The sequence below is a fragment of the Theobroma cacao genome, chromosome 9 (assembly GCF_053813885.1).
Source record: "Theobroma cacao isolate CCN51 chromosome 9, ASM5381388v1, whole genome shotgun sequence".
In the NCBI taxonomy this organism is placed as follows: domain Eukaryota; kingdom Viridiplantae; phylum Streptophyta; class Magnoliopsida; order Malvales; family Malvaceae; genus Theobroma; species Theobroma cacao.
Window position 1 is genome coordinate 5,768,574 of NC_142647.1, and position 21,684 is coordinate 5,790,257.

The 21,684-nt window shown below is 35.0% G+C and overlaps 5 protein-coding genes and 3 non-coding genes across 10 annotated transcripts; 6 read left to right on the forward strand and 2 right to left on the reverse strand.

Moving 5' to 3' along the window:
- The first annotated feature begins 1,154 nt into the window (after window positions 1-1,154).
- Window positions 1,155-5,630, forward strand: LOC18588583 (protein CONTINUOUS VASCULAR RING 1-like). The gene is made up of 7 exons (XM_007013083.3): window positions 1,155-1,452; window positions 2,336-2,388; window positions 3,182-3,291; window positions 3,914-4,081; window positions 4,205-4,302; window positions 4,804-4,930; window positions 5,314-5,630. Exons 1-7 carry the CDS (start codon window positions 1,306-1,308, stop codon window positions 5,406-5,408), a joined length of 798 nt encoding a protein of 265 aa, XP_007013145.3. The 5' UTR covers window positions 1,155-1,305; the 3' UTR covers window positions 5,409-5,630.
- Window positions 5,631-6,604: 974 nt separating this feature from the next.
- On the forward strand, window positions 6,605-6,708 carry LOC148760646 (small nucleolar RNA Z43). The gene has a single exon (XR_016028697.1). It is a non-coding gene; the product is annotated as a small nucleolar RNA Z43 (small nucleolar RNA).
- A 233-nt stretch (window positions 6,709-6,941) lies between these two features.
- Window positions 6,942-7,024, forward strand: LOC148760647 (small nucleolar RNA U83). Its single transcript, XR_016028733.1, has one exon. It is a non-coding gene; the product is annotated as a small nucleolar RNA U83 (small nucleolar RNA).
- Window positions 7,025-7,086: 62 nt separating this feature from the next.
- On the forward strand, window positions 7,087-7,178 carry LOC148760648 (small nucleolar RNA snR60/Z15/Z230/Z193/J17). The gene has a single exon (XR_016028698.1). It is a non-coding gene; the product is annotated as a small nucleolar RNA snR60/Z15/Z230/Z193/J17 (small nucleolar RNA).
- A 2,392-nt stretch (window positions 7,179-9,570) lies between these two features.
- Window positions 9,571-11,207, forward strand: LOC18588585 (uncharacterized). The gene is made up of 3 exons (XM_018126785.2): window positions 9,571-10,078; window positions 10,265-10,450; window positions 10,599-11,207. Exons 1-3 carry the CDS (start codon window positions 9,629-9,631, stop codon window positions 10,875-10,877), a joined length of 915 nt encoding a protein of 304 aa, XP_017982274.2. The 5' UTR covers window positions 9,571-9,628; the 3' UTR covers window positions 10,878-11,207.
- A 1,232-nt stretch (window positions 11,208-12,439) lies between these two features.
- Window positions 12,440-14,207, reverse strand: LOC148760649 (chloroplast processing peptidase-like). The gene is made up of 4 exons (XM_088810403.1): window positions 14,160-14,207; window positions 13,332-13,469; window positions 12,882-12,968; window positions 12,440-12,499 (listed from the first exon to the last, which is right to left on the reverse strand). The coding sequence occupies exons 1-4, from the start codon at window positions 14,205-14,207 to the stop codon at window positions 12,440-12,442; spliced, it is 333 nt and encodes a 110-aa protein (XP_088666529.1).
- LOC18588587 (uncharacterized) lies at window positions 14,164-16,015 on the forward strand. The gene is made up of 3 exons (XM_007013088.3): window positions 14,164-14,775; window positions 14,987-15,172; window positions 15,332-16,015. The coding sequence occupies exons 1-3, from the start codon at window positions 14,326-14,328 to the stop codon at window positions 15,608-15,610; spliced, it is 915 nt and encodes a 304-aa protein (XP_007013150.3). The 5' UTR covers window positions 14,164-14,325; the 3' UTR covers window positions 15,611-16,015.
- A 393-nt stretch (window positions 16,016-16,408) lies between these two features.
- PLSP1 (plastidic type i signal peptidase 1) lies at window positions 16,409-19,442 on the reverse strand. Of its 3 annotated transcripts, none has more exons than XM_007013090.3 (5): window positions 18,817-19,439; window positions 17,809-17,946; window positions 17,362-17,448; window positions 16,928-16,995; window positions 16,409-16,817 (listed from the first exon to the last, which is right to left on the reverse strand). In XM_007013090.3, the coding sequence occupies exons 1-5, from the start codon at window positions 19,378-19,380 to the stop codon at window positions 16,685-16,687; spliced, it is 990 nt and encodes a 329-aa protein (XP_007013152.3). In that variant the 5' UTR covers window positions 19,381-19,439; the 3' UTR covers window positions 16,409-16,684. The 3 variants fall into 3 exon arrangements, with proteins under 3 accessions (XP_007013152.3, XP_007013154.3, XP_088665525.1); XM_088809399.1 differs by having other exon boundaries at window positions 16,640-16,817; window positions 17,358-17,448; window positions 18,817-19,442; XM_007013092.3 differs by lacking the exon at window positions 17,362-17,448 and having other exon boundaries at window positions 18,817-19,441.
- Between the last annotated feature and the right edge of the window lie 2,242 nt (window positions 19,443-21,684).

Consider the following 21,684-nt stretch of genomic DNA (forward strand, 5'->3'; position numbering starts at 1 on the left):
GGTAGAAACAAAACCGGTTTCCAAAGTTTTTGAAAAAAAAAAAAAGTTGTTTCCAACCATTTTTCTAAATTTGTTTTTTATGCACCTCAATGTATTACAAATGAATAACACAAGTCCTCCTTGTAGTGTACTTTGTATCACTGATTATGTCCTCTATCTTTTGATTATAATTATCATTTCAAAATGTAACACTATTATTTAAATTACTTGATTATCAATTTCTTTCTTTTGTTAAAATGCTTCATTAATCAGTACCATTGTTGTTTACAAGTCAACCTTTTTTTTCTTAAATATTACAAAAAAATATTAAAACTAATAATTATACACATCAATCTAAAAATTTATACATTTTTTAATTAATTATGAGATGAAGGGACTGATGTCAGGTGTCACAATTGAAGCACTTTCTTCGAGGACACAGAGAAGGTCGAGTGACGGAAGAGATTTCAATTTATGAGTTTGACTTTTTTGGAGATATGATTACTGACCAACATGATGTTGTCTTGGTCTTCAACTTGGAAAGTTTCCTAATTATATTTGTTGTTAATTAGAACCTATAAGGTTTCTGAATTGTGGATAATAGTCTTCCCATGCTTTAATTTTCACATTAACCTTTATAAATAAGAACTTTTTTTTTTCATAATTTTACTCAATAATTGAAACCATATTTTAATCAAGGTCATGCTATAACAAAATGTAAAATAATACTATATAAACTCATTAGGAAAAGGCCTTTTTTGTATTTCTTTTTTTTTTTGGTTGGGTAAATAATAATCTATTATTTAATTATACTTCTGAATTACAGATGTGGCCTTCGAGGCAAAATGCTGGCACCCAATGATAAGCGTGAACAGCTCATCCACAACGCAACCACAGCAACGGGTACCAACACAGTTAAAAAATTAGCCCCAAAATCCAAACAAAAGCTTATCGGTTAAGCCCTTATTAAGCCTAGATTAATCCGCCCTTAAACTTATAATTAGTGCTAAAAAACACCAACATCTCCTCGAAAAATCCTCCCATGCTACAGCTCCGACCTCACCCTTCCCACGAGTCACGACCTGACCCCCTGTCATTATTTTACTGTATTATTCTTTTTTAAAAAATATAAATAAATTATTCAAAAATAAAAAACACGGAAAGCAGCCAAATTGCGGAAGCAGATTTCAAAGGGTCCTCCCCTCATCTCCAAGTGTACCAAAATTGAACTCTTCCTGTTTAGTGTTATTTTTTCTTCTTCTTAACTGATAAAGAGCTAGGGTTTTTGGATTATTGGGGAGGGGATTAGCAGCGGTGTTTCTGGCAATGGGAGATGAAAAATCGACGATCGTGATGGCGAGTAGAGATAGAGACATTAGGGATCGAGAGCTTCTAATCCCGGTCGCTGACTCCGTCCATGATGATTCCTCCAAACCTTCTTCTTCATCTTCTTCGCATCACACCGGCCGCGAGGTTTCTTTTTCTCTCATTCCTTTTTTTTTTAAATTATTTTTTAGACAGCTTTTTGGTTGTTAATTGTGGTTACATTTGTCATTGAATTCGATTTGACTCGGTCTGCAGCTTCTTTTGTTGCTAATTGTAGGATTGTATATAAATTTTGTAAATTAATACTTATATAATAGAGCTTAATGTGATTTTGTGTGAAAGAATTGGATTTTTTTTTCCTATTCTAGTAGAGGAATCGGGTGTTTCAAATTGATTTTTGAGTGAGAAATTATTGATTTTAAAAGGGGTGTGGAAATTGAACTGTTTTGTTGTATTTGACTTCATATTCTGATGTAGGATTGCAGCATAAATTACTGGAGGTGTTAAAAATGAGGAAATAATTTTCTTTTTTTCTTTTTTTTTTTTTAAAGTTGTTATCAGAAGATGACACCATTTGGGGGATATAACTAAAACGATGGTTGATAGGGTTTTGTACAACATTGGTGATATTTCGAGGCTTTGTAGTTCTTACATAAGAATGTATCTGTGATTTAATTTTTAGCTTGAGATGTTGTGTAAAGCTTGTTAAGGCCCAAACCATGAGATATATAATTCCCTTTATCTTTGTAGTCAATCCCTGTTGTAAATGCCCTCGAATAAATTTAGGATATAGAGTTATAGGCTTGAATTTGAAGTCACCCTTCCGCTTATGAGACTTGATGACATTATTTTTTCTGGTTGATGGAGTGGGTAAAGAAAATCGCTATGGTTCCTTATGAAAGCTTTCAAAACAAATGTTTTCAGCCTGCTGCTTGTATAAGAACTGTATGCTTATGCTTGTATGTACTCTTGTAATAATGCATACACATTTTTATTTTCAATTTTGCCTGACAAGCTTTGTTTTATGCAGACCTTTTATAAAGTTGTCAGAAGCTGGGCTTCAAAGAAGTTCATGACAGGATGGTAAGTGGCATTCTACCATCTCCTTGCGTTAGATTTATCAACTCATATGGATATTTTTGCAATTATACTCTGTATGATATTTAACGATTTGCACAGCTCTTCTAGTATCTCCTTACAGAAAAATGATCTGTTCATGCCTCCAATTCAGCTCCTTGTCTTATGTCCTTGATTGTGAGTGAAAATGCTTTCACTAATGTATCAAACCTAAATATCTTTGTTTAGCTTTCACTTTAATTATAATTATAGTAACTTTCAGAACTTTGGGTTGTTAATTTTTGGAATAAGAGATAAATTTTAATGCCTTAAAAATTTTGACAGAGGAATTTTCTATTTTATAGACAAAGTGCTTGCTGGAAAATAAGTGTTTCAGTAGATCTATTAGGATGCTTTATTCAGGCATTATTCAATATAATAAGTTCCTTCCTTCACAACTGCTTTCTGGGGAGAGTTATGTTGGAATCTTGATCTGAGAATTGAAATGGAGGTAACAGATTTAATTTGTGACCAGCCTGACACCTCCTTTTATTTTCTCCTTGTTTCCACCTTCTTTCTCTTCATAAAATTCTCATCAAATGGTTGGTTGTCTTGAAATTCCTCTGCAACTTATCTATCATCATACAAAATGGTAGTTGTTGCCATCATGAATTTGTGCTAACCTTTAATTTGATGAACTCAGAAGCTTAGTAACTTTTGTTTCTAATAGCGAACATATGTTCTTGGAATTTTATCTGATAGAATTTCTATTATCATTCACGATGCTGTTATGGTAGTTGCTGATTCATAGTTTTTGCAGTGTCATTCTGTTTCCTATTGCAATCACTTTCTACATAACATGGTGGTTTATTCACTTTGTGGATGGCTTTTTCTCTCCAATTTATGCTCAACTTGGAATTGATATATTTGGTAAGTGTCTTGTTTATTTATCAGTTAGAAACATTTTGTTGCCCGTCTCATCTAGACCTGTGAACTTGTTTCACAATTGTTAAATCTTTTACTCTTTTTCCCCCTTTTATTTGACCTTGGAGTTTGTAAACTCGTGTTCTCTTTCCTTAAGGCTTCTGAGTGATGAGGATTATAGTGACCTACACCTTTTGTGAGATTGTGACAACAGCAGTGATCATTGTGAGAGCTAGGTTGATATTGTATGAAACTGGAGGAATCTTTTTTTATCGTCCATCATCTTTGCTGAAGTTGTTCTTATGCCTACAGCCTACATAATACTTATTAGCACTATTCATATCAAATTTCCATAGATTGTTGAGGACAATTTAGCCTAGGACAAAGTGCTTATTAGATTGTAGTTTTACGTATCTTTAACTGGATATCTTGCTGAATATGATATGTACTGCTAGAAAGCTAAAATGATTTTTCCAGAGTGGCCTTTGGTAATGATTTTCCCATCACAGATGTACCTTAATATTGATCTTTGTCATTTTTATTAAATACGTCTCGTTTGAGATTATCTACCATCTGGTTAACTTAACAGGTCTCTTGATGTTATGTCTTCCTTTTGCTTCTTGGATAGGTCTTGGATTTGTAACTTCTATAACATTCATCTTCTTGGTTGGGGTATTCATGTCATCTTGGTTGGGAGCATCTGTCCTAGGCCTTGGGGAGTGGTTTATCAAACGAATGCCATTTGTTCGTCATATCTACAATGCCTCCAAGCAGATTAGTTCTGCCATATCACCAGGTGTGTATTTTGCTAATTTTCTTCCACATGAAGTAAATTAGTTTAGCTGGTCATATTATTACAGGTAGTGCCAATCAATATGCCACATCACTTTTAATGCTTTACATCTTTATTGTGTTTCAGATCAGAACACACAGGCCTTCAAGGAAGTAGCCATCATAAGGCATCCACGTATTGGTGAATATGCATTTGGGTTCATCACTTCAGCTGTTACTCTGCAGGTGGGCAATTGAAAATTTTGTTCTGAAACTCTCATTTTGGCATGGTTTCCCCTTTTTTTGTTATTTGCCTGAATCATACTCATTATGCATCCTTTTGCCTATGATCTTATTGTCATGGATTTGTATATTCTTTTTCTTCCCTCAAAACTCTTGGGGCTGCTTGTTCCCGGTGGTGTGGTTCTTGCTTCCATGGCATTCTTGTTGTAGAATATTGCCCACTGCACAAAACACTTTTTCCTGACATGCAGCTAGTGATTCTCCTCACTTTTTGTCCTATCTGCTATTGAGCACATCCCTTGTCACTGGTGTCCCAACTGAAGCTCAGCATCAACAATAATTAACATCGCATAATCTACTTTTGTGTCCTCTAATCAATTAACATGGAAATTTGGTTGCTTGACTACCTTTTGAAAAATTGAGCAGTGGAAGAGTAAGACTTAAGACACATCAGGCAATGTGATATTAAGAATGCTGTTTTTATTCTTTTTATTTTTAATGCAGAGCTACTCTGGTGAAGAAGAGCTATGCTGTGTCTATGTTCCCACGAATCATCTTTACATTGGTGATATATTCCTCGTCAATACCAATGATGTTATCAGACCGAATCTATCAGTCCGAGAAGGAATTGGTGAGGATTGATCTTTTATTTGTTGATTATTTTAAGAAATGCATGTGATAAGAAAAAAGGAGAAGGGGGAGGGGGGGGGGGGGGGGGGGGGTTATGTCTTGCTTGCTATTATCAATTAGTCTGTCCTGTTATAAGCCTCCTTATAATCTATTACCTTCTTTTTTGGGGCAATGGAGAGCATGCATTAATTGTAATGCAGAATGGGGGATATACTGAGACTGCTGCTTAACTTGAGGATGGTTTCTCTATTATGAAATGATGGTCTGTGGAATATTTGTATGAGTAGTAATGCCAAAAGCAAAGAAAATAGAATGGAGAAAAAACATAATAACTTATCTTACTTCAATTTAAGTTTATATTTCATTCATTCATATCCATTGCAGAAATTGTTGTGTCCGGAGGCATGTCCATGCCCCAGATCCTGTCAACACTGGATACACGTTTGCCACTGGAAAGAAGTAGATCTGACAGAAGCTGAGATATAAGGTGACAGTTGTAGAGCTTTTATTTATTGTATTATCTCTGGTTTCAGATTTGAGTCATCAGAGCGGCCTCACAATCAATGTGTTGGTTATGCGGGATTCGGAATTAGATTATAAATTTTGTTGGTTGTGTCAGATTCTGGTGGCATATGTAACATTGCTTGTTTACATAGAATGTAACACTGTTTGCCTTCAAATATAGTGTGGTTGATATGACAGGGCGGCAGTTTGGTGCTGGATTGTGTTACTTCCAACTATTAGAACGGCATCGATATTTTAATGAATATGTTCTAGTTTCTCCTGCCAATGTTTCTCCCTTCCTCCAAAGTGCTTGAGCGATTAGTTATATAGGCCTGCAATTGCTAATTCAATTAGTGCTTCAAGGTGGTGTTGAAGTCTGGCACCGTCATAGGGTAGGGACTCGAAGTTGGGAATTCCAACCAGAGGTTCTTGTCCCAGTTGTCTGAAGGATCCATGTGTGGGAACTGAAAGGTAATTTATTGATTAAAATAAAAGTATTTAATCGTGGCCTTTAAACTTCTGAGAGCAAATATAATGTAATTAAAATGGAACTTATTCAGAGAAATTCATTTCAAAATTTCAATATTATTCCCAAGTCAGCACTAGGATGCCGAAGCAGTCGTACAAAGATTGTACATGAGGATTTAGTTACATAGTGCTTCATCCTAAAATTTGGATTAAGACTTTGGAAAACTAACGCAAGCGGTTTAAGGTAATTATTCATGTCTTCATCGTTCAACATTATCGACTCGACTAAACCGGATTATACTTCTGGCCCACCTTCTGGGTTATTTTGGAAATACTTCTGAGCCCTGGACCAGGACCAGGCCCATTACTTTTTGACTTCGAAAGTTGGCGCATGACAACAGAAATGCAACGGCGCGTATAGTAGTGGAATCCCACTCGAACCCTATTTCACATCCCGCAGGACCGCAAACCCTAGCTCGCATTCAAGTCCCTATATAAATTACCCTTTAATGGTTCATAAGCTATGTCTTGGACTATGACTGCGAGCTGCTCTCTTCTTCTAGGGTTTAATTCGTTAATGGTTTGTGTCCTTTAGTCATCTCTCCCTGATTTGTTTCTCCACCTTTCTTTTTGTTCTGCTTTCAAATCCTTTTTTTTTGTTTATGTTTTTCTTCGATTTTTAATAAAAGATTTTGTGGAAACGGGACGGTGACGATTTCTACTGTGAAAGGTCTCGTTCGTCGTAATTGGCTGTTTTCAACAGCCTTGCCGACCATCCTGATATATCACCACCCATATTCCGAGTCCCTCTTTTTCGTTTTTTTCCTCCTAAAATTATTTTATTAGATTTGCTAATAGTTTTGATTCGAAATCGGCCGATGATTAAATATTTTTAATGACAAGCATATGGCTGAAATATTTCATGTTGAAATGCCTAATCTTCTCTATGAGGCCGGTTCTCCCATTCTTTTCCCCTTTTTTGATTATTTTATTTTCAAATCTTTTTTCTAAAATTTATGTTTCATAGAGCTATTCACAGATGCCGATGATGAAGAAAATGGTATTTTTGTGATTTATGACAATTGATGATTACATATACCTCTACTGCCTTCCTTCAGAGGCTTGTTCTCATTTTGATTTTCATGTTTTTTTACTTAAAAAATTATAAATAAAATGATGGAAAGGAGTGGTCAAGTGATGAGTACAAAGCATAGTTCAGCTGATAATTCTCCGTGATTATTAAACTGCACGTCTTTCGCTCCTATCTGATGACCCTTCTTTCTTTACTGGTTTTATCTTTATTCCTCACCTCCGTTTTATTTGGTAAGATTTTTTGGATTAATTTTTTTTATGCATTGGGCAATGATTTACAACAGCTTTTTCATCCAGACAAACTACATTCCTGAAGAAAGGGAAATTTTCGGTATTGATTAATCAAATCTGGAAAAGTTAAAGAATAAGGAAAATAGGACTGTAGATCTAGGAAAATATTATTGAACTGTATTTAATTGTACAAAGTTGTTAATGTTAATGAAATGTAGCTTCATTGCGAATTTGTTACGTAAACTTAATTTTAAGTTTTAACTCATAAATCATAAAAAATAAGTTCCACATGAATTTTGTTACCTATAATAACTGGTATATTTTAATTATATACTTTCAACAAAGTGAAAATGCTCTAAATCATTTTTTAGTGCCATAATGTACTTGAATGGAAAAAGATGTAGTAAAAGATAAACCTTGACCAGTTGGTGATTTTGGGTCCAGCCCAATAAGATTGGAGGCTTGGAGCAATTTATCTGTTTAAATTTTAAGTATAAAAAGAATATTATTCTAAATACGTCGAACAATATGAAATCAGATTTTATTTGCAAATTAAAAATAAATAGCTAAGTCCCTTAAATAAAACCAATAGCTATGGCCAAATTATATAACATTTCTCTTTTAATTTATTTGACGAATCAAAGTTATATAAATTATTTTCTTGATGTATTTTATTTTTACAAAATAATTATTTCGTTCAACCCAAAGTCTTTTCGCGATCCAAATTCGATGTGAAATTTTAAGATCGATCCGTCACGCGCATGTGAAAACGAAGCGGACAATCACTACTATCTTCATTCTCGGTCAACACATTTTTTTGCTTTGAATCTGGGTTAGGCGCAGAGCAGAGAAGGAAGGGCGGTGACGAAAGAGGATCTAAACTATTTACGAGAAGAAGTAAGAGGAAAAGGCAGGAAAGCGAGAGAAGAGTTGAAGCGGCCATCTGTCTTCTCCCTGTTTATTTCGACGAAAAGAATGCAATAGAAACGGTGAGAGGGAACTCACTGCAAACAGAAACTGAGAAAGCGTGGGTCTTACGATGATGGATATTTTTGGTTGGTTGAATATTCTTTGAGAATAAAATAAAAGAGAAATATTATTTAATTTTGTTTATAGCAATGAAATAAGATAAAAAAATTGTTATTATAATTTTATTTTAATATTTAATTAGTGAAAATAATTTTGAAAATAATTAATAAATTATAACAATATTTCTTATTATAATATATGAATATTTTAATTCCAGTTTTTAAAATAATAAAACTTTATAATTTATAATTAAAGTTTTTAATTTAATTTTAAAATATAAAATATTAATTTTTAATTTTTTAATTTTAATATTTCTTTTAATTTTTCCTTTATTCTCAACCATCTTGTCATAAGCGTTGATCTAGCATTCCTTATGACCAATTTGATCTCAAATCGATGCTCTCTGCAATCAGATCAAATCGCAGCTTCCTACAATCCAATATGGCAATGGAGTGCTAGGTTCTATCACAAGATATGATCAATCTTATGCTTCGCGCGACTAGATTTGATTAGAGAATGCTAGATCAGCGTTTTTCGTGACCAGATTTATTGTGAGAGTACTTAATTGATGCTTCTCGCAATTAGCACTAGTGCCACCGTTGTCACCTCCACCACCCTCTTGTGGTGGAGGGAATTTAAAGAGAGAAGGGGAAATGAAGAAGATGGTAGAAAGCGACAGAAAGCTTTAAAAATGAAAATATTTTATATTATATCAGAGTAGTTCTTGAAATTTTGAAAGGCATTTTCATCCAATTGAATTTATTTTCTATTCTCATTAGCTTGGAATAACTATTAGGGAGGAGAATTGGTAATGATTATTTCACATCTTTTTAAATTCTCATATAATGATAATTGCGAGTAATTAATAATTATTTTATTAAATCAACTACATCTAAGTTAATAATAAGAATAAGTGAAAATGACAATTTCATTCTCGTTAATCAAACATGCTATAACTTTATTTGAACCGAACAAAATCATTGTCAACAAACATATTGATGAAATCACTATCGACACTTACTCTCATAATTTCATATCTTTATAAATACAAATTTTATCAAAATTTGAAGATAAATATAAAATAATTTATCACGTATACAATCTTTAATATTTTTCGATTTTATCTTGAAATTATCTTACTTTTTAAAGATAAAATAAATAATTAAACGCTAAATTTTCATTGATAAAATTTAAATATTATTTTAAAGTAAAACTAAATATATATTAATTTAATAATAAAAAATATACATGTGACCATTTGTGCATATGAAACGGGCGCAGGAGGATTCTCTCCACTCTCTTGTCTGCCACCCCTCTGACTATAAACTGCCTCCCAACTCAACTCTTCTCCTTGAAAGAATTCAGTTTCAAGACGATGCACACCAAATCAGAATCCGATGCAACAAGCTCGGTTGACCCATCGTCTCCAAGATCCCCAAAACGCCAACTCTACTACGTCCAAAGCCCTTCCAGGGACTCCCAGGATGGAGACAAGTCAGCTTCCATGCAAGCAACACCCGCCAACAACAGCCCCATGGAATCTCCTTCCGACCCTTCTTACAGCCGTCACTCCAGGGCCTCATCCGCCACTTGTTTCTCTGGAAGTCTCAAGAGAGAAAGGAAGAGAAACGAGAAGGGTTGGACCGAGTGTAATGTTATTGAAGAAGAAGGGGATTATGGGGAGTATTTCTATGGGAGGGATAAAGGGTTGACGAGAAGGTGTCAGATTTTGATGGGTGTGTTTGGTTTCGTGGTGGTTTTCAGTTTGTTTTGTTTGATCATCTGGGGTGCCAGTCGGCCTTACGAAGCACAAGTTGCTTTTGAGGTTTTGCATTTTACAATAAAATACATATGTTCTTGTCGTTATATGGAATAATAATATTATTTAATTACCCTCTGATCTCTCTAGACTGAAGACACCCCGGAAAAAGTAATAATAAACAATCTTAAACTTGTGTGTTTTGTCAGAAACTTGGGATGGGAACCGCTTGTGAAAATTCTTGTTTTGCAGAGCTTGACGGTCCATAATTTTTATTTTGGAGATGGAGCGGACATAACAGGAGTTCCAAGCAAGATGCTTACCTTGAATTGTTCGGTGACGATGACAGTATACAACCCTGCCACTTTCTTTGGTATTCATGTTAGCTCCAATCCAGTCAATCTAATGTACTCAGAAATTGCAGTGGCAACTGGTCAGGTAACATTTCTCAGATATTTTACACAACAAACTTTGAAATCTTGGAGTAAGATCTAGTCCAAGTTAATACTTATTTGAAGTAGCTTTTCTTTTCTACCATTTTGATCTCTCTTAATTAGTAGTTCTATTTGTACGTTTCTGATCGCAGTTGAAGAAATACTATCAACCAAGAAAGAGTCATCGTACTGTGTTCGCGACTCTCCAGGGAGATAAGGTTCCTTTGTATGGGGCTGGGGCAAGCTTAGGAGCCTCAGTCGATGTGGGTGGAGTTCCAATGGAGTTGATCTTTGAAGTTCGATCCAGAGGTAATGTGGTGGGGAAGTTGGTGAGGTCAAGGCATCGAAAACGTATCTCTTGTTCCTTGGTTATTGACTTCCATAGTAACAAACCTCTCAACCTAGAAAATAGGTCATGCATATACGACTAAGTTTGAGAGTGGTGGTTCTCCTACAGCTCAACCAATTGCTCTCCGCTTGGAAATGGTGGATTTGGCTGATTTGAATCATTTCCAGTAGTGCTTGGTATGTGTGTGGAAGTAATAATTTCCTTGGAAAATAATATCAATCAGTTTGGGGTGAAATTGAAAAGCTGCTGGAAGTTTAATTTGTTTTTGCCTGGAGAAATATGAACTATCATCTTGGTGTAGGTTATATGTTGCCGATAGGATAGTTTTGACTCATTAAGAAGTTCCTTGTTTCTACTTACGCATTTACTCGTGCAGAGAAACTCGACAAATGTTTTCTGTGATAATTGGTAGAACAAGAATTTGTTCATATCTCATACTGTTACTATTTTCTTGTCTTCAAGAAGGGTGTCTTTGTTCTTTGCACTTCAATTAGATTCAAACTTCAAATGGTCTTGGAACGTGGAGATTGGTTTCCATTCATGAGTGAAACATGGCAGCTTTTTCCATATAAATGTGCGCAAACCAATATTTGGGGATATAGGCTGCCATATAAATGTGGGCAAACCAGTATTTGGGGTTATAGAATCAACTAGAAAATGCAAGGTATATGATGAAGAACTTAGCATAAGAGGCTACTGGTATAAAACGACGTACCCCTAGGCCTAGCTACAGCCGCTCTATTCTTGCTTTAGATGCATGGCTATAGTGGTTGGATGATATGAGGTTTGCCTGCAAACCAGAAAGCTCTGAACTATTCTCAAGGCCAAATTTAGATAGTTTCCTTAATCAATAATTTAAAGACCTTTGTCAATACTATGAAACCTGAAACTTTTACAATCAGCTGCCACTCAACAAGACAAGAAAAGATAGAGAACAGAAAATTCATTGCATTAATCAGTACAAGGTCAATTTACAGTCGCACGAAGATCATATATCAGGCCAAAAAAAGGACCTGTCTTTCAAGAATAGCCTTTCTACTAAAAAAATGATATTGCAGAAATTTGGAAAAAAAAAAAAAAAAGAGAATTAAAAGCTCACAATGAGTAAGCAAAGAAAACAGAGGCATTATCAGGGGATACGGCATAAACAGCCAAAGGATTACTTTGATCAAATAAAATCAGTAGGCTGAATATCTATTCAGATGCTTTCACACTCTCCTGCTTGTCTAGAGCGGGTACATTTGTGGTTTTTTCTGAGCCTTCATGGCTGAACAGCTACTAATAGCTTGTCGAGTGGCTGTCTTTTGTTAAGTATACAACCCAAACCGGTTCATAAAGCTGCTGGGAGTCTCAACCCGATAACTTTCTTTGACGTACTGGCTGTGAGATTAATAAATTCACTTTTCAAAAAAAAAAAAAACTGCACAGCCACGCTCAAGTACTGTGCCGCCTATCCTCTTTGGAGGCCAATAACGGAATACTGATCTTCCTATGATATTCTTGGCAAGGAGGGGGACCCCTGAACAATACATACCTCAAGAAATCAGCGAAAAGATATAGGTGGAGAATCATCAGCTCAGCTGATTTTCCATGAATGCACCATTGTCAACCTGTTAGAGCATGATATCTTACCAAACGTGGTAATCATATATAGCTATTATTACGATTGTCACCCATCACAAAGACTGAGTTCTCCGGTACTTGCTGCAACATGAATAGCATATATACAATCAGATACACGTGACACAAACTTAGATATAATTATAAGGCAAAAATACAACACCTGGCACAAACTAGCGATATATTTGTGCCTTGACTCAAGACCATGGTTTCAACCTCTACTTCACTGGAAAGGTTTATCTAAGCATGATTGTCTCCAAACCCCTTCCATTTTCCTCCGCTCTTCTCCTCTTTCTTTCTCTTCTTTCTGTCTTTTTTCTCTCTCATGTAGGCAGATCTCATCTTAATAATTAATAATGCCAAAAATACTTCTACTTCATAACTTAAGATTAATTTTCTGCGCCTATAGCTGCCAGACTCATTTAGGCTTGGGCCAAGGATTCTAGAGATTAGAAATCATACTTACAATTGGTGTCATTTCATAAGAAGGTGCTTCATTGATGAAGTCTTCATCTCGAACAACCCCATTAACAATAAGCTTTCCATTATGAACCTGCAATGGAACATTTTTTCATATTTCATTCAAATGAAACCAAATTATAGTTAATAATGCATCAACTCAGACAATAAAACAAATGGGGAGTAACCGTAAAGGAATGACACCTTACATGTAATTCACAAAAGTTAGATAAAATGTCCCGGTGCCTAATATGTGGAGTCCAAAGAGAACAAAGTGGATAATTTGCAAATATACCTTTTCATTCTATCATCTTCCTTGGTTCTTGCCATTTCACATCAGAACATGCAACATTAATATACCAGTATAATTTTTTTAAATACAGTGTGAAACAAAAGGCAATTAGCTTATTAGAAGGAAAAATTACAGATGCGCTTAGAAATTGACAGAGTGACTCACCTCCACAATATCACCTTCCTTAGCTACTATTCGTTTAATGAAGACATCTTCATCAGTGTATCCTACTTCCTGAAGAACTGGTGGACTTTCAAATATGACAATATCATTAGCACATGGCTTCCTGAAGGAGTATGACACCTGAAAATTTCAATTCAAAGAACTTTCATGTGCTGTATTTAAGAATTAAACCACTCATCATTCACTTATTGATGCATGTTTAAAGCAAAATAAGAAGATTTGATGTTCATGTCACATCCCATCTTTCGTTAGAGTAGAGCTCTTGCCTCCTGGTAAATCCTATATGCATATGTACATAAGTACACGTACCCTTTAGCTAATAGAGTCTAATACAAAATGTAGTAAAAGATATACCTTGACCAGGTTAAGGCAGGTTGGCTCGTTTGATGTAAGTGGTTTTGGGTCCAGGCCAATAAGATTGGAGACTTGGAGCAATTTATGTGTTTAAATTTTAAGTTTAAAAGAATATTATTCTAAATACTTATTAACAATATGAAATAAGATTTGATTTGCAAATTAAAATTCAGTAGCTAAGTTACTTAAATAAAATCAATAGCTAAGTTGTACAATGCCAAATTATATAAAATTTCATTTTTAATTTATTCTACCAATCAAATTATATAATAACTTTTTTTGATATATTTTATTTTCATAAAATAATTATTTTGTTCAACCAAATGCCTTTTTCGCGAAACCAACTTGGATGTGAAATTTTAAACTCGATCTACCACGTGCATGCGAAAACGACGTCGCGGACAGTTCACTATCCGTGACGTTTTAACTTTACTCGAAGCCAACAAACAGACCAACGGAATCACTGCCGACACCCGTTCCCGAACCTCCAGCTTCACCCCCCATATCTCAGCTCCAAACCTACATTTGCACCTTTCTCTCCACTCTCTTGCCTGTCTTCACTCTTACAGTAAACTGCCCCCCAACTCAACTCTCCTTCTTGAAAGAATTCAGTTTCAAGACGATGCACACCAAATCAGATTCCGATGTAACAAGCTCGGTCGACCCATCGTCTCCAAGATCCCCCAAACGCCAACTCTACTACGTCCAAAGCCCTTCCAGGGATTCCCACGATGGGGACAAGTCATCTTCCATGCAAGCAACACCCGCCTACAACAGCCCCATGGAATCTCCTTCCCACCCTTCCTACAGCCGTCACTCCAGGGCCTCATCCGCCAGTCGTTTCTCTGGAAATCTCAAGAAAGGAAGGAAGAGAAACGAGAAGGGTTGGACCGAGTGCAATGTTATTGAAGAAGAAGGGGATTATGGGGAGTATTTCTATGGGAGGGATAAAGGGTTGACGAGAAGGTGTCAGATTTTGATGGGTGTGTTTGGGTTCGTGGCGGTTTTCAGTTTGTTTTGTTTGATCATCTGGGGTGCCAGTCGGCCTTACAAAGCTCAAGTTACTGTTAAGGTTTTGCTTTTTAGAATAACATACATATATTCTAGTCGTTATATGGGGTAATAATATTATTTAATTACCCTCTGATTCCTTTAGACAGAAGATACCCCGAAAAAAGTAATTATAAACAATCTTAAACATTGTATGTTTTGTCAGAAACTTGGATAGTATTCTTCATTTCTGTTACACTCTCTAACCGCTTGTGAAAATTCTTGTTTTGCAGAGCTTGACAGTCCATAATTTTTATTTTGGAGAGGGGGCGGACACGACAGGAGTTCCAAGCAAGATGCTTACCATGAATTGTTCGGTGAGGATGACAGTATACAACCCTGCTACTTTCTTTGGTATTCATGTTAGCTCCAATCCAGTCAATCTAATGTACTCAGAAATTGCAGTGGCAACTGGTCAGGTAACATTTCTCAGTTATTTTAGACAACAAACCTTGAAATCTTGGAATAAGATCTAGCCCAAGTTAATACTTATTTGAAGTAGGTTTTTTTTTTTTTTTGTTTCCTACCATTTTGGTCTCTCTTAATTAGTAGTTCTATTTATATGCTTCTGATTGCAGTTGAAGAAGTACTATCAACCAAGAAAGAGTCATCGTACAGTGGTTGCGACTCTCGAGGGAGATAAAGTTCCTTTGTATGGGGCTGGGGCAAGCTTAGCAGTCTCAGACGATGTGGGTGGAGTTCCAATGAAGTTGATATTTGAAGTTCGATCCAGAGGGAATGTGGTGGGGAAGTTGGTGAGATCAAGGCATCGAAAACTTATCTCTTGTTCCTTGGTTATTGACTCCCATAGTAACAAACCTCTCAAGCTAAAAAATAGTTCATGCGTATATGACTGAGTTTGAGAGTGATGGTTCTCCTGCAACTCTACAAATTGGTTTCCGCTTGGAAATGGTGGATTTTGACTGATTTGAGTCTTTTTCAGAGCTTCTAGTGCTTTGGTATGTGTGTGGCATTAATAATTTCTTTAAAAAATAGTATCTTTTAGATCATTCTGGAGTGAAATTGAGAAGCTGTTGAAGTTTAATTTGTCTTTGCTTGGAGAAATATGAACTATCATCTTGATGTAGGTTATATGTTGTAGGTTATATTTGTCGATAGGATAAATTTGATTCATTAAGATGTTTCTTGTTTCCATTTACGCCTGTATACAGGTAGAGAAACTCCACGAATGTTTTCTGTGATAATTGGTAAAACAAGATTTTGTTCATATGTCATACTGGTTGCTATTTGCTTGTCTTCAAGGAGGGTGTATTTGTTCTTTGCGCTTCAATGGGGCTCAAACTTCTGAGTCTTGGAACATGTCAGCTTGTTCCATATAAATGTGTGCAAACCAATATTTAGGGGATATAGAATCAACTAGAAAATGCTAGGTATATGATGTAGATATCTGCATTAGAAGTCATTGGTATACGATGACACATCCCTAGCAGCAGCTCTATTCTTGCTCTGAATACTTGGCCAAAGTCAAAGACATGAGAAGAACATAGGAGTTTAAGAAAAAGATTAGCAGGCCTGAACAAATGGAGAAACAAGCAGAACTGACAGATGATTTCCTTCCTCAATCATGAATTTCAAGACCCTTATCAATACTATTAAACCTGAAACATAATACAATTAACTGCCGCTCAACAAGATATGAAACGATAGAGAACAGAATATTAATTGCATTAATCGTTACAGGGGGTCAATCTATAGTCGCATGAAAATCATATATCTGGCCAAAAAAAGGACCTGTCTTTCAAGAATAACCTTTCTACTAAAAAATGCTATTGCAGAAATTTTGGGAGAGATAAATAAAAGGAATTAAAAGCTCACAATGAGTATACAAAGAAAACAGAGACATTATCGGGGGAAATGGTGTGAACGGCCAAAGGATTACTTTGGTCAAATAAAATCAGTAGGCTGAATATCTATTCAGAAGCTTTCACACTCTCCTGCTTGGCAACTGCACAGCCACGCTCAAGTACTGTGCCACCTATCCTCTTTGGAGGCCAATAACGGAATACTGATCTTCCTATGATATTCTTGGCAGGGAGGGGACCCCTAAACAATACATAACTCAAGAAATCAGCAAAAAGATATAGGGGGAGAATCAGCTCAGCTGATTTTCCATGGATGCACCATTGTCAACCTGTTAGAGCATGATATCTTACCAAACGTGGGAATCATAGCTATTATTACGATTGTCACCCATCACAAAGACTGAGTTCTCCGGTACTCGCTGCAACATGAATAGCATATATACAATCAGTTACATGTGACACAAACTTAGAAATAATGCAAAAATACAACCTTGCACAACTAGTGGAATATTTATGTCTTAACTCAAAACCATGGTTTCAACCTCTACTTCACTGGAAAGATTTATCTAAGCATGATTGTCACCAAATCGCTTCCAGTTTTCCCTACTCTTCCCCTCTTTCTTTATCTACTTTCTGTCTTTTTCTCTCTCATGTAGGCAGATCTCGTCTTATTAACAACACCAAAATACTTCTACTACATAACTTAAGATTAATTTTCTGCTCAATAGCTGCCAGACTCATTTAGGCTTGGGCCAACGGTTCTAAAGATTAGAAATCATACTTACAACTGGTGTCATTTCATAAGAAGGTGCTTCATTAATGAAGTCTTCATCTCGAACAACCCCATTAACAATAAGCTTACCATTATGAACCTGCAATGGAACATTTTTTCATATTTCATTCTAATGAAACCAAATTATAGTTAATAATGCATCAACACAGAAACGAAAACAAACGAGGAATAACTGCAAAGGAATGACACCTTACATGTAACTCAGAAAAGTACGATCGAATGTCCCTGTGCCTAATATGTGGAGTGCAAAGAGAACAAAGTGGATAATTTGCAAATATATCTTTTTATGCTATCATCTTCCTTGATTCTTGCCATTTCATATTATAACATGCAACATTAATATACCAGAATAATTTTTTAAATACAGTGAGAAACAAAAGACAATCAGCTTATCAAAAGGAAAAATACAGATGCTTAGAAATTCACAGAGTGACCTCACCTCCACAATATCACCTTCCTTAGCTACTATTCGTTTAACGAAGACATCTTCATCAGTGTATCCTACTTCCTGAAGAACTGGTGGACTTTTAAAAATGACAATATCATTAGCACATGGCTTCCTAAAGTAGTATGAAACCTGAATTTCAATTCAAAAAACATTCATGAGCTATATTTAACAATTAAACCACTCATTCACTTATTTATTTATTTATTTTGAAAAGCCACTCATTCACTTATTGATGCATGTTTAAAGCAAAATAAGAAGATTTGATGTTCATGTCACACCCCATCTTTTGTTAAAGTAGAGCTCTTGGTAAATCCTATATGCATATGTACATATACACACACATTGACATACTTTTTAGCGGAGTTTATAAGGCTAACACTGACAGAAACATCATAGTTTTTTCTGTTTAGGTTTTGAGGCTTAATAGATCTTTTCACTTTCAAATTTTACTGTTCTTATGACAATCATTAAAACAAAGAACAAAGCTTACAGGCATGCTCCAGATATGACAATCTAAAAAGTAAATACTATAGCAAGAACCAACTTTGTAGTTCACTTAAGCACCCAAACACATATTCTACTTCCTGCAAATCCTATAAAATGTATGCCTTCTGCCACTTATCAGTTTCAGATATCAATAAAGGTAAGTTAAAACAGATAAAACGAAAGTGCAGGAAAAAATACGTTTAATCATTCTTGTCAAGGTTAATCCGGCCTTGCACTAATCTTTAATCACTTCTGAAGTGCTGCTTTCCATTCTTAATTCGAGACAAGTATACTTAAAACTCCATTTCTTCACCTCCACTGAAAGTTAATATATATAAACCTTATCACTACTGTTTCACACAATTTACCAGAAAACACGAAAAAAAAAAAAAACGGCCAATCCTTATCCACAGAAAACATAAAAGCAAATGTCAAACAATCAATCGTCCGTAATCAATGTTTCTACTAGTGAGCTTGTGCCAATTAACTAACTATCAAACAAAAAACAACTACCTTCTCAGCAACAATTCGATCCCCAGCATCAAACGTAGGATACATCGACAACGAAGGAATATACCTCGGCTCAGCAACGAATGACCGGAAAGCAAGTGATATTGCCACTGCAGCCAAAACTGTTTTTGCATCATCCGAAGTAATATTTAACCATTCAGGCAATTTCTTCTTTACCTCCCCATCATCTCCATCTCCGCCACCATCGCCACCTTCTCCGCCGTCACCGGAGTCCAACACTACTTTGGTCTCCTCACCGGAGCCTTTAACCCCATAACAGCTAAGTCTTTGAAATCGGTTTCTGAGGCTTAAAGTTGTAGCATTTTCTATCTTGAATCCCAAACAATTTGGGATTTTGAAGGGAAACGTGGGATTGCTATGGCTTAAAAAGTGGGATTTTGAAGTTTGGTGGATATTGAGGATTGTGAGATTGGGAGTTCTGAGGGGTTTGAAGAAAGCAATTGAGGTTACGTGAGTGTCTTTGAAGGGTTTGGAGAAATAGGTTGAATTGCGATTAGGGTTTTGAAAGGAAAGCAATGGAGGCAAGGAGTGTAGAGATATCACCATCTCTACTCAAACAAGCCAAGAATCCAATTTTCTGGCAGGCTGAAATCTGAGCTTATAAAAATGGAGGGGTGGAAATCCTGTGCATTTAATATTAAATTTACTTCCTGCAATCAATTATGACAAGGACCCACTTGTTATGAATGAATTGCTCAACTGGCAATATAAAAATTTGTACAAAGTACCAACACGTGACGGATTCCATAAAACAGAAAGCACAGCAGCAGAGTTTCTAGACCAAAAGGTTTTTCAAGTTAAAATCACTGTGAAAGAGTTACTGTGACAACGTTATTACAACCAAATCACACATGCTATATTGGCTTAACCCATGATCCCTCGTCTCCCAGCTACATTGTTCAAAATTTTTAAAGGTTTTATTATAATTAACAAAAAAATATATTAAAAAATTAATTACCTTAATAATACTAAACAAAATGTTTGTTTTAGAGTTTTTCCCGTTCTTTTTTTCTTTTGGGTGAAGGGGAGATCAGTGATGAGTCCAACTTTGTCGTTGAGTATCTAGAGTTCACATTTTGCTTGGATTAATTAATCCAGAAAATTCAAATTATGTTGTTGAATCTGGAAAAACTAGGAATTTTCAATCTTGATGTATTAACGATGATGTGAGAATTTTGCGTATCAAGTTTTTGTTACTACTATATATTTTATTATTTTAATAATATTGGGCAAAATAGTTAGGATTGTGTTAATGAATTTTGTATTTTTTTTTTGTTTGTTAAGAAGGAAAAAAGACAAAAAAGAAAAATTTTGACAGAACGATAATTTTTGGAGAACCTAATTATATTAGATTCGAAAGGAGAGATGGACATCTTTACTGCATTTGAAGAAATTAAGCATATGAAGATATATAATCACTTTTCCTACATTGCGTCGTTGATATTGGTGTTGTATTTTATCTATATGTTTTTATTAAATTAAATTATAATATTATTTGTAATTTAAAAGTTATAAATAAACAATTAATAAAAAAATTTTGTGATGTACTTCTTTTATATATGATTATGGTAAATTGAATTTAAATATTGTGTGCGATTTAAAATTTATAAATTAAAAAATTAAAAAAAATTAATTTTTCACTTTTAAAGAGTTAATCATCAAAACCAAACAAAATAAGTATAAAGATAACAAAAGAAAAAAGAACTCAAAGATTTGTCAAATTTTCGATCTACAATCTTTCTATTTTTCTTACTTTCTTACTAACTTAAATGTTTTTTTTTTCTTTTAGAAAAACCTTTCTTAATTCTCCCTAAAACATGCTGGGTTAAATAGAACTTGAATCCATGTTGAAGTAAAAGTTCGAATGCACCTTGATTCTTCGCTGACATGTAGGTGTTGCAACCCTCTCTCCTTGGGCTTCACGACGCCGAAGCCTCTAGTGTTTTCTTTTTTCAAATTTTCCTTTTCGAGCGTAGCGGCTCTACCTCCTTAATGGCCGCGGTGTCGAAGCCTTTAGTTTGCTGAAGCGTACATCTCTTGTTGGCGCTCATGCTTCAATGCCCGCAACGCCCAATGCTCTGTCTTGAATTTTTAGGTTTTGTTGCACTGCTTCGGTTTGTGACATGATTTTTTACTTCTTTAAGATTGAATTAGGTAAAGTGATAAACATAAAATTTGTAGCTCTGTTTCTTAGCTTTTTAATGGTTCAATAATCATATCAATTCGACTTTATAGTGAAAGATATATTCGAAATACTAAAATATATGCAGTAAAAATTTACACCTTGAATGCATTATTTTTCACCAAATATCACACTTGTCACATCACATCTATAAAAGTAACCTACTAACTTAAATAATGACTATACTTAAAACAATATATCATAAAATAACTTAAAGTAATTGAACTCAATATAATTAACTTAAATAAAATAAATAATTAAAAATAATTAATACTTAAATTAAATCTCAAAAATTTAGATAAAATACATATAAAATTATGATCAAATAACTTTATAAAATATAGTTATCACCCGCTTCAATTGGGGCCGCATGCTACCTTCTTTGTAGTTCACATCACTTTGTGTTATGTGTTACCTTCTTTATAGCTCACATTACTTTGTGCTGCATGCTACCTTGTAGTTCGCATCATTTTGTGTCGCGTCGTATTTTCTTTATAGCTTGCATCACGTTGCCATGTGCTACCTTCTTTGTTACTTGCATAACTTTCTACCACATGTTACCTTTTTAGTAACGCGCATCATTTTGTATCATGTGCTACCTTCTTTATAGCTCATTGCATTTTGTGTTGCATGCTACCTTCTTTGTAGCTCGCATCACTTTGTGCTGC